This window comes from Nilaparvata lugens, chromosome 12 (assembly GCF_014356525.2).
Source record: "Nilaparvata lugens isolate BPH chromosome 12, ASM1435652v1, whole genome shotgun sequence".
Classification (NCBI taxonomy): domain Eukaryota; kingdom Metazoa; phylum Arthropoda; class Insecta; order Hemiptera; family Delphacidae; genus Nilaparvata; species Nilaparvata lugens.
In genome coordinates, this window is record NC_052515.1 from 6,083,564 (window position 1) to 6,096,633 (window position 13,070).

A 13,070-nucleotide genomic window follows, 5' to 3' on the forward strand; every position below is an offset into this window, starting at 1 on the left:
TTCTGGACAGACGAGTAACGAGTATGAGAGACCTGGGAGTCCTGATGGACCCAGCACTTGAATACAGGGATCATTTGGCTCATGTCATGAATTCGGCCAATAGATCACTAAGTTAGGGTTCATTTTTCGTAACTGTAAGCCCTTTACTAGATGTGAGGTCATATTGAATATATATAATGCAACAGTGAGGAGCAAGCTAGAGTATGCAGCACTTGTTTGGGAGCCATCACAGCAGAGCACTGCCGTTAATGATTTGGAGATTATTCAAAATAAATTATTATTTACATCAATAGAAAAAATTACAACAACATATAGAGGCTTACAGCTTTATGCCAAAAAAGCCTCATTGAAAATCAATTGTTTACACAAACTGAAACTAAAATGTTGCGTAATGTTATTAAGGTATCTCTATTTCAAAAAGTAGGCTACAATACATTTTGTCCAATAGCTTTTTCCACTGAAACTTCGAGGTCAACATTCAAAGTCCAAAAATTGAAAACCAGAAGATCCATTAGAGCATTAATGCTACTATATGGAATTCTAAATAATAATATATTCATGCCAGATTTCATCAATTTGTTAATTTTTCATGTTCCATGCAATAGACCAAGACTTAATATGCTATTTCAAATACCGTTTGTCAGAACCGCTCACCATTTCAATTCCTACCTAAATAGAACAATAAGATTGTACAATAGACTAAACCCATTTCTTGACCCCTTGTATGACCGCTACAATAAATTCAAAAAATCTTGTGAAAAATTATGCTGCTCAATTGATGAATACATTTTTTTTGAGCTCTACTAACTCTCCTTTTTTTCAACTGTTTCTTCTTTCTATATGTATCTTTCATCCTATACCCCTTTACTAACTTTCCGGAATCTAACCCAAATATCGTTCTCTTCTAATCTTATTAGTTATACTGAATCGTGAATATTTTATGAAGTGCGATATTGTTTTCTTTTTTGTATGATAACTGTAATGTTATACTATCATATATGTCATTAAGTCTCGTACTGGAGTTTGTCTGTGAGCCTTTCTATGTTTTCTTGGAATAAATAAATAAATATGATGATTACCTTTTCGAGTTGGCGTATGGTGTGAGTGGTGCAGCAGACCGTAGCCAGGGTACGGAGAGCGGCCGTTCGGACGGCAACCGACTTGGAGTCCAGGCAAAGGGAGAGTAGCGACCGAATTCCGCCGCCGCATCTGGCAATCAGCTGACTCAGGTGTTTTCCCTCCAATCCCAGGCTGGTCAGGCTGGACAGGCCTGCTAGGGTCACTGCTGGGGGGTTCGGCTCGTCCAGTACTGTCATTAGCACCTGCAAACATTAAATTTTGTTAAATAAGGTTTCATTAATTTCGACATCAATTATTTTAAACGGGAATGAGTTGGTTAGATTAATAGCGATATATAGTGCAGCCTTTTCTAAGTTGGCATTCACTTTAAAATTGGAATTATCATTCGCCTTATAATATTAATACTCCCCATTCAACCGATGCGGATAGTTTGAAGTGATTTTCACTATGAAAAGTTTCTTACATTCCAGTGATTAAGTTATTCTGAACTTGAATGAGTTAGTTTGGTCAAGAAGTTTCGGAAAATATTATATTTATTGAAATGTTTCTTTTTTTGTAAACTTTAGGCTATTAGGGTGCCGTACAATTATTATCGTTGTTTATTTTCAGCTGGCACTCTTGCACGTTTTTAATTCTATTAAGGAGGCTATATGACATTTTGCATCAGTAAAATTACAATCTATATGAAATAAGGGATATATCACAATTTATACAATATTTAATGTTGGATAACCATCCTATTTAAATACATGAGTTGGATCAAATATGTGTCCACTTGAAATTTTATTCTATGAGGAAACTTCAATAATTATAAAACTATGGAAATTATGATATGTATTACAATTGTTTCAACTCAACACTTCAATAATTTGCTTCAATCAACTAATAGAAAATAAACCTATCAATTACTATTTGTCAAGTCAAGATTCAATTATCATAACCACTATGCTTATCAGGAATCCATCAAGACAATTGGAATGTTTTTACTGAAACAAAGAACCAGTATGTGTTTGCAACAGAAGTGTTAAATGCAAATGATTTTATTTTTGTTTTTTCTAGTAAGGAATCTGTCTAAAGCCTAACCTTGAGTATTGCACATTCAAATAAGACGTGTATTATTTTCTGCAATTGAAATTCTATACTACACACTGACTGGTTCTGTATGTAGTATTTGCGATCTCTTAATTCATGGGTGACTCGATTTATAGCCTGTTGAAACCATAGATTTAATTATTGTTTATCTAAAAAGGCATAGCTATAGAAACAAGTATTGTCTATGGTTAAGATAGTGTGCAATAATAATTAATAACAGTAATTTTCCATAAACTTAATGGTGGACTGAGGATTTTTTCATGGTTGGAGTGATTCAGCGACCTTCTAGCAGATATTTCACATAATTCTGAGCTTGATTATAAGCTTAATCCTTGTAATGAATTATTCGCACGCACGCAGTTTTGAAAAAATCAGTTATCCATAATCATATTTTTCTGGCATGAGTAAGACAGTACCGTACGGTAGGTAAGATACCGTACGGTATCTAGATAGAAATACGTATTTCTATCTTGCGTCGATTTGAAACTTGAGAAATACTTTACAATCTGTTTTCATACAACATTTATAATAATTTAAAACAATCAAATTAGGAGGGTTTTATAAATTCCATTGTAATTATGTTCGTGTTTCAGTGATGCAGCAAATGATGTACTATTAACATTGTGATGCGAAACTAATCAGAATAGAAGTACTCCATAATTATTAGGTATTATATTGATATTCTGTCAGTACAAATATTTGTAGCTCTTGAATTTTAACAGTTCATTTCATCCCAATTGACCTATATTGAGTCAATCAATCTATCACTCCTATTAGTCTTATTAGAAGGCCTATATTTTAAGACTAGATTTTTCAACTTTTACGTCTCGGATTCTCGAATTATTCAGAAAATTGAGGACAGCTGTGTCAAGGGGCAAAAACTACTGCAGTACTCTACTCAAAAGTAGAGTAAAAAATCTATCTGAGAAGATTTGAGAAGATTCAATAAAATAATAAGAAATGAAATAATAGAGTATTTTAATTTTAATTATCAATATCGATTCAAACATTCATTTCGAATAAAATATTAACTACTGGGGGAGATTGAATAAAACAATTAGAAATTATTGATTACAATATTAAGGATATGAATGAAAATAATGAACAGTATCAAAGAAGAAGAAACTCTTCTATGTTCTCTACTTTGAGATAGAAGGCCTATCCATACATAAAGATGCATTATGTTTATCCATACATAAATTAGTATATCCATAGTAATTATTAGAAATGCAATAAAAATATTGTAATTAAGTCGAATGGAATAATTCAGCGAACCTTCATTTGATTTGTACAAAGATCAAAGAATTCATGTACCTATTCAGACTAAAGAATGTTGAATTGAAAAACCACACAATTAACATTGAACATGTAGTTGAATAGATTTGAAGATGAAAGATTTTTTTTTAGAAATTTCAATTAACCAACTGCTGAAATATTATTAATGTTTGGTCAGTTTCATTCTTCAAATTTCCTTCTGCTATTTGATTCTTTGGTCAATATTTGCAGTATTAGAAGTCCTTATTAGTTATATTAATTAATATATATCAATCAATAACATACAATAAATATATGTTGTTTTTACCTGCATTGTATCTATTGTCTATGAATAAATGAATAAATAAAATATAGCTTTTATTGGATATTTGCGATAATATTGAATATAAGTATTATAATTTGAAAGCAAACCTTAATCTGTTTGTAGAGCAGAGTGTCGACAGAGTTGGTGAATGTGTTTCCGAGGACGGTGGTTTCGACGGTGAGACTGTGGCGGTCGGGAGACGCACTGAATGCCAGGCTTTTGAGTTTATCGCAGGCGGCGGTCAGCGTTTGTTTGTCCGACTTGCTCGTCCGACACGTTTGCATGAACTCGTTGATGTGACCCACGAGGCTCTGCACTAGGGGCCCACGTGCTCTAGCAGGCCTGAGTCCACTTGCCTAAGAAAATTGAAAATTGAAATTTATTACAAACATATTGACAATACAAAACAAATCAAGTTAAAAATTGAATAATTCAGATAGTATAAATTATGTGCAACTGACAATATCTCTCTCCATTTCACCTTGATATGGAGAAACTCCACAGATTTCTGTTCATAGTATAAATTTAATTGTATAAATTAAATTGTATAAATCAGCATAATATAACGAATAAGACCACACCAACAATCATCAAATTTATAAAACTATGAATAATTTTGCGTCAGTTAAAACGTGAATCAAATATAGAATTAGACGATAGGATGAGAGTTAATAGTGTAGAAATGATAAAATATAGGTACCAAAAACAATTATAAAATTTAAATTTTTTTTGCACTGTGCCACTGCTAACAGGAGAGAAAACCTGGTGTGCTGGCAGTGAGCTTAAATAGGACTAATTTTTTTATATATTTTATTTCAAATATTAATTGAGAGATTTTAAAATATATTGAGTTAATATTGATACAGATCTACAAATGAGTAACCATTAACAGTTTACCATGGTTATTACAATATTTTTGTGTACTAGAAGTGTACCATCGATCAGAACAATTGGAAAATTATAATCTCAAAAGATTTCCTTCTCAGCTGAGATGCAACAAAATAGGATATGATTGATTGATTAGTGTTGCCTCTATTAGGGCGGAGTCAGGACTCCAGGTCCTATTTGCCACACAATCCTGAATGCTGTGTCAAATAATATATAGAATATGCTCAGTCAGGCTTCAAGTCCTATTGAATTCGTGATAATAGAACAAAACTTAATGGTTAAAAAAAACTTAAACAAAATCTTCAATGACTCTGGAAGATTCATCATTGTAGATTTTGAAATTCTAAGAACATTTATTATAATGGATCAAAAATCTTCTTCAATACCTGAAATGTGATAAGTAGCCTATGTAGCAAACATCATATAGATCTTGGAGTGTTGAGATTGATTGCTTCTCTCAGTAGAGAGAATTTAATAGGTAGCTGATAGCAGAGAGAACTCAGTACTGAGACACTACCTCCGTAAACAAATCCATAGTGCATTCTGGTGACGTCAGCATAGGTAGGGCTCCCACAACAATAAAAATTTGTTGAATATCAGCTAGTGCTTTTATTGGTGTAGGAGCCCTACCTGGGCTGACGTCACCAGAATGCACTATATATGGCTTTGTTTACGGAGGTAAAGACTGAGAGAGGCAGAGCATAGTTCTACTTTCCCTTATATCTGCTGATTAGGTACCGGTATCATATAATACAGGTAACGTACCTACATGTCATTAATGTAGATTCAAATACAATATTATTCAATCACATTATATTTTACTGTAAAGGTACCTAGCCTATATTATAATAGATGTCGGAATCTTTTATTTTGATGTTACCTGTACAACTTTGAGAATTCAGCTGAAATCAGTTTGGTCTGCTGTTGCAGAATTCTGACAGCTTCTGTTGTGACGGCCGCCATGACAGTTATCTGCTGACTCAGGTCGGCTGACAACGATTTGCTCTGCAGTGTTGTCATGCATTCGGGATCGCACATGAATTTCAACTCTTTCAGCCATTGGTTGAGGGGAGGGTCGCCTTCTCCTAGAGTTGGCGTTGGCCTGCGAATTAAAATTGAAAAATGATTGCATAAAATAGGGTACGACATTTAATAGCAATAGTAGCCTATACAATATTGGTTGAAACATATTTAATACAAAGATTATATTGTAAAAAATCATTGAAGTTATTGCATGATTATCAATACAATGGAGACATTGGCTGAAATGAAAATATCTCATATTATGTGGATCTGAGGTAACTGACAACATATTTTTCATTTAACCTCAATATGAGCCTTGATATAGAGGAATTCCACAACATTTCTGTGTCTAGTGTGAATACTGAATAGAAACAGTGGGTATCTCAAGTATGTCTCCATCATAGAAATACCAAAGAAAATTAGATTTAATTAAATTGACAAAGAAAGAAACAAACATATAACTGTTAATACCGTTATAGAGGTTGTTAGAAATACAGTAATAATTATAGTTTAATTGAAAATGAATAAAAGTAAAAATACAAGGAAGCATCATTCACTCAAAGAATAAAAGTTCTGAGATATATGTATTTTAGGCCTACAGTATAGAATAGCATACTTGTAAATTTATATAAAATCGAAAGAAAGAGAAAAATACAAAAAATCTTATCTAAATGATAGAAATTTTTTTGAGATATTCAGTATATTCTTTGGATAATAGCCAAACGTTTGATAAAGAATGGCCGAATCATGAATCTAATATGGAATAAATGTCAACTGAAATCTTTGCTTATTTTGTTAAAATCTTGAACCCCTATTATACTATATCCCTATAAACTATTCCAATAACTAATAATCCCTTTATACTATTCCAATTTTCATTGCTGATGATGCATATTAAAAATTTCAAAATCGACGCATATTGTTTAATTTTTCCCTCAGGTAATATACTTATCACATGACATTATTGATTACATTAAAAACCAATTATGTTCAGTAAATAAATGAGTAGACTAACTAACATTTACTCAAACTGAAAACCGATATCGGTGTGATCTGGATGTGAAATTTGATCATAATTAAGATATGACTCATTTAGTTTCTTTTGTTCCTAGCAATAATCGTGAACAAGATTTCACACTGCACATTCTCACTTGAAATATTTATATAGTGTTGTAGAAAATAAATAACTGCATGCAACACGGCTGCTATACATTTTCTTCGACTTTTTATTGTGTCCTATTGCAAAACTGGTAATGCGTAATTGTAATTATAACGTTCCGTGCGAATGCAACTCAAGTTCAAGTATTCAAGTTTCAAGTTCTTGTGTCTGTTTTTTGTTCGTTTTTTATTTCTTTCGTCTGGTTAGCGATTCCGATTGTCAATCTGTCGGAGCAGAACGTTTTCTTACTCTCTTTTTTTCATAATTCCTCTCCTTCTAACATTCTGCATTATCCTTTTCCTCATCTTGCATTATCTTTTTTCCTACTGATTTTCAACCAGATTTGCCAAAATTCTAGACACCGCATTTTTTATCCTTAGTAATATTGAATTAATAACAATTAATTATTGATTGTTATTTTAATATTCTTCAAAAACTATTATATTCTTTCATGTTTTTTGTGCGTGTATATTACTGTTTAGATAGACCTGTACCTTAATACTTACCGGTATCAATTTAGGAAATTCATTCTACCTATAGGCTTACTATTTATAAAGAACTTTTTCCTATACTTTGGGAATAAATTCATACACTCGCGAACAATCACTCTCCTAACTCATCTGGACATTCTCTCCTCTCACTCTCACCTTCTCTTTCTCTATATCTATCTCTCTCACGAGGTCATTAAAGTATCATTCGTTACGCTTTACTACATAGTTGAACCGTTGTCCAATATTTGTACTATCGAAGCGCGAAGTCTCTCGCGTCTCAATGGTGTGAAAGTTAAACAGGCAATAACTTAAATCTTTCAACTTAGATACGTCATTCTCTAAAGCTCTTTGCAAGCTATTACAGGTATTAAAACCATGCATATAACTATAATCAACAGCATTACAGTGCTCGGATGTAGGCTTGTTGTTTGTAAAATACGTGTATACATTTGTGCAACAAATAAGTTCGCCTGCAGCTTGGATTGTTACTACAAAACGTGCAATACTTGTATTCAATTTCAGACTATTAGGCAGCTATAATATTTGAATTTATTGACAACACATGCAAACAATGAGCAAATATTTTCATAACGATACTAAGCTTACGATAATAATTCTTAGCTGATCACAAAACTCGGTTCCTTCGCAAATGTTGCTTATAGTTTATTAACTAATTTTAGTTTGCAATATTGTCATTTACGGTTTGTTAGTTCTAGTTGTTTCGTGGATGAATTTCGATTGTTTGTTCAAGGTTTTATTTTTTGTTAGTACCCTTCTATTCGAAGTTTTATGTTAAAATGCTGGCGGCATTTTTTTATCAGTTGAACATCAGTTTTCAACAAACCTGAATGACTGAGTTTTATTGGCGTTCTGAGGTCATTGAGTGAATAAATATTAATTTATAAAATATTTGCTTTGATGAAATGGTCTGTTGGATGGTTGAAAGGAATGTTACAGATATGGTATATAGAGGAACGAGTGAAAAACGAGCGAGTTTTTTTTGTGTGGGGTCCCTTTTACACACGAAGGTTCCACCTCGCCTGTATGCTTGATATAATTATTATCTTTTAGCTGTCAATGAGCCTCACGACTTTTATATTATTAGAGTCGGAGGAATGAGTATATTTCATCTATTTAATGATTATTCATAATAATTATTATTGAAATATTTTGCCCTGCTGAAGAAAATGTTATGTTTATCTTGGATATGCTTACATAAAAACGAGCCTGTTTTAGAAATGTTCATCAAGTTTTCCATTTACAATTCATTATAATTAGAAACTTTCAGATGATGCTGACGAAGACTGAGACTATGGAATCATTAAGTTTTCCATTAGTTCTCATTAGTTCTAAGTTCTAAGTTCCAAGTTCTAAGTTCTCAGTTCTAAGTTCTCATTGAGTTTTCCATTTACAATTCATTATAATTAGAAACTTTCAGATGATGCTGACGAAGACTGAGACTATGGAATACCTTCAAGTTTCTCTGTTAGAAAGTTAGGCTACTTAGAAACAATTCGCAACAATAACTATTTTAATTGTTTATAGTTTAGAAGCAGTTTTAGCTTTAGCTTATGAATTTCTTATTGGAAAAACTTCATCTGAGAAAAATGAGCGCATAACGAAGTAATTCTACTCTGGCTGTTTGGAGAAGCAACTATAATCAGAGAAAACTCCTATAATTAATATTGCTATTAATTGCTATTATTAATTCTGTGCTATAATCTTCGAAAGTTTATGATTACTGGAAAACATTCTTCATCTACATAAGCTACTGTATTACACTAATAATACTTACATTGATATCATCTCAAAAACTTACATCAGAGATACATAATTTCCAGTCAGTTTCATGAAATTCTATAGGTTTATCTAACAATCAACATGATAGAGAAAAAGTTTTTTTTATAATAGTTTAAATCTTAGAATTATTGGATTTAAATTAGAATTTGTTTTCTTTGCATACTTCACTAATCAAGGGGAATTTGCTTCTCCGATTAATGAGGGGGGAAAACTTCGTATTTGTATTTTTGAAAATTAGGAAACCAGGAGATTATAGAATGTATTCTTCAATTTTGTCTCTCCAGTTTTTCCAGTTCAGTTCTTGTTTCTCTTATGTGTGTCTGCGTTTTTTAGATGATTGCGATTTTATGTAGTACTCTACCTACTGTACTCAGCGACCATTTAATAGAAATATGGCACTTATTGTACGGTAGGCCTACTCATTGATAATCCTTTGTATTGGTAGTACTACTGTTTAACATCAAAATGAACTTTATTCCGAAGTGAAAAGTGTAAATTTAAAGTATTGTGCTGACTATAACCTTAGTGTCCGGTTTCCCATTAGGGAACTTTGGACTATATACGGCGAGGTGGAACTACCCTTGGGTCTCCCCACCATTCAAAGCCATACGCTAATAATAATAATTATAATAGTTGACAGTTCCTCTATATATAATGTATTTTTCCCACCAATAAGACCAATAGCACTACTCTATTTGTTGGAAAATCATAGTTTTTCTCTCAAGAGTCACTGAACTCTTCTGTTTTGTTGGCAAGACATAAAAGATCACATTCTACTCAACTACAATAGATTAACCAATAATGGGATAGCATCAATCTTTTTTCCGTGTGAAATGATGGAAAAAGGCAATATTCTGTCAGCCTTTGTTATGGATTAGGTTCAAGAAACTGTAGCTGGAGTCAAGAGGAATATATTTTTTAATGTCGTTTGAGGAGTGGAGTAGCTTTCGAGAAAAGAAAATAAATTGGAATACACATTGGAAACATCATGTGTAGCTTTTTTCTGAGATAGAAAAATAGAAGGGATGAGATGTAAACTTAAATAGCTCTAAGAGAATACACGTTAAAAGGAATTTAAAACAGATTCAATTCTACTTGAATGAATCCTATTTCTCTCTGATAATAGTCGGAATGTCTTGAAAAACAAGAACTGTATTAAAAACCCTATCATAGAATAACCACTGTTATAGTATGTAATAAAGGAATAAATATATGATACTCAATAGAATTATTAAATTATTTTTAAGTAAGAATGAAACCCAGTTTTTGTTAATTAGGAATAGGGCATTTCAAAATACTGAAGAGATTGAAAATACTCAATTGCTATCCTGATAAATTTTAAAGCTAGTACAAATCATGTTAATACTCAGAATTGAATTATGTTAATTATCAGAACTAATATTACATTAAAAAATATGAATAACAGTTCAAGATTTTTGGATGAATGAAACCAAGTTTTTGTTAATTAGGAATAAGGCCTTTCAAAATACTGAAGAGATTGAAAATACTCAATTGCTATCCTGATAAATTTTAAAGCTTGTACAAAATAATCATGCTAATACTCAGAATTGAATCATGTTAATAATCAGAACTAATATTACATTAAAAAATATGAATAACAGTTCAAGATTTTTGGATGAATATTGGTGGAGTTTTCTTGTAAATGAGAATAAGCCTATCAGCAAACTGCTATCGCCATCAATCGGGTGAGGTTTAGGTTTAGTCAATTAATACATTATATAGATTGAAGATAAATGAACATAATATCATGTACCTATATAATAGACAGTATGATTCGCAATAAACAAAGGCCGTATTATCAAACAATTGAATGTCCATTGAAATAATAAATCGAATTACAGTGCAGTGTACATAAAATAATTAGGCCGAATTTATTGATGTTCAATTACACTGATCAAATTTCATAGGTTAGCGCATATCACTAGTCACATTATTCTTAGAAAAATAACTTATTTATGGTTTCAAAGTCTATTTTAATTTTCAGTGAATAACGAGACTCTAGATGCGAATTTTCCGAAAATTATATGGAAAGAACATTAGACGCAAAACAGAGGAGACTCTTCTAAATGCCGTTTGGACGTTTTTTCAAATTTTATTGGAACCGGTTTCATTTTGAAATATGCTCAAAACGTCTGTGTTCGTGAACATTTTCTTTTTAGAAAAATTGAAGCGATTAAATTTGATCTATAAACAAATTTTAGGTAATAATTTCTACTCACCGACACACAGTAGCAGTTCCTTCCTCATCTTTCTGATCAAAGTTCAGTCTCTGTGACTTCCTTGAAGATCTGGGAGTTTTGGCACAATTTGTTTTCGGACTTTTTGGTGTGGACGCATGAGCGGGAGGTCCGGGAATCGACCAGGTACTGCTGTTAGGACTAGAGTATTTTCCCAGGTACTTGCTGAACTCATTTGTTGAGCTGGAACTTGAAACATCCAATGGTCTCTCGGCAACCGTTGCTGATTCTTCAGTTTGTGGGGGATTCAATCTGGTTTGCAGGGGTTCTGTGTTGATTTCGTACGGTAGTGATTCTGATCCTCCAAAACTGCGGTTCAGGTTCTGTGCTTTGGGATGTCTGGTATGACTGATGGGACTCATTCTCGACTTTGATATCCTTGTGTTCTCCAAGCTGCGGTTGAGTTGTGGTGAATCACTTCTGACAAATGGAGCATCTGTTAGGTATACATGTAGGGACCTCAGTTTATCATCCAGGCTATCGTTGTTTTCTTGGTTGTTGATTTTCTTGGCGCTCTGATACCTAGGTTCATCATCAGCATCAAGATACCCAAACACAGATTTCCTCATCCGATCCCTCCTGAACATGGGACTCCCTGGTAGGGACCTACCCCCTCTGCACACACTCCTCTCCTCCCCATGATTGGCTTCTTTGGGTGAACTAACGTCGGCCACTTCCACCTGTGTCTTGAACCTTTCTCCAAACCTACTGATTGAGCCATCTGTTGACTGTTCATATTCGTTTGAATAGTTGCTGAATGACAATGAATCAATTTTTGATGATGATTTGGATGAGTCGTCTGGTGAATCATGGACCCTATCCACAATAGGTATTTCATCAGTTTTGTTGTTTGTCTCCTCTTGCAAACCATCAACATCTTTGGAGTCTACATGTGGAATATTTGTATTTTGTTGTTTTGCAATGTCTGAATCCTCTTCATTCAGCACTTTCAGTGCCAAGCTTTGAGGTTTGTCTTCAATTGACGTCACCATGATTTCAAACTTGTTGATCTGGCTCATGACTCTTCCCTTGACTGGAGTCTTGTTGTTGTTAGTGTCATTCTCCTGCAGGATCTTCAGAGATTCAAGGGTTTCGTTGTCATTGTTGACCAGTGACTCGTTTGCCATGATGACCGTTTTTGAGGCAACTGGTGTACTAGGTGACAATCCATCGTCCTCCTCTTTCTGTCTGTGGATCTTCCCAGCTCTTGTCAGGGTGACCCTAGGGATTCTAGTAATTGTAACCCCTCCAACATTGGGTGGTGACCCATCTGAATCCGAGAATCCAGAGTCCTGACTCCGGTGACTCTCTGGACTCCCGGATGATCCTCTGTCACTGTCTGTGCTCGCAATGCTGGCACTACAGGCGGCTCCTGTCTCTCTCCTAGCTTCCCAGTCGTCCTCTTCCTCTTCATCATAGTTGCCATGCTGGTAGTTGCCCCACCATACCTTGCTTCTGGTTCTGACAAAGTCGCCCATACTGTTAAACCTGTAACAGATCATCAGATGCTTCAATGAAACTGTGATAACTGAAACAAATTAAAATGAATTCTTAGTCAAGACAAATGAATAATATTCATGGATAGTACGATTTTTCAAAGCACCTTTTGTAGATGGATATTACAATATTTACATCCTCTCCTTCAACCTGAGACATAATATTCTGTATTCAGGGTACATTTGACACAGTTATTGCATGAT

General features: G+C 33.5%; 1 protein-coding gene across 1 annotated transcript in view; it reads right to left on the reverse strand.

The window, feature by feature from the left end:
- The window catches only part of LOC111052039, a 79,436-nt gene that overhangs the window by 10,949 nt on the left and 55,417 nt on the right, over window positions 1-13,070 (reverse strand). The window contains exons 4-7 of the mRNA XM_039439433.1: window positions 11,353-12,878; window positions 5,520-5,741; window positions 3,859-4,102; window positions 1,080-1,322 (exon numbers count right to left, since the gene is read on the reverse strand). Coding sequence (XP_039295367.1) covers window positions 1,080-1,322; window positions 3,859-4,102; window positions 5,520-5,741; window positions 11,353-12,872 — 2,229 coding nt within the window. The 5' untranslated portion in view covers window positions 12,873-12,878. The remainder of the gene's footprint in view (window positions 1-1,079; window positions 1,323-3,858; window positions 4,103-5,519; window positions 5,742-11,352; window positions 12,879-13,070) is intronic.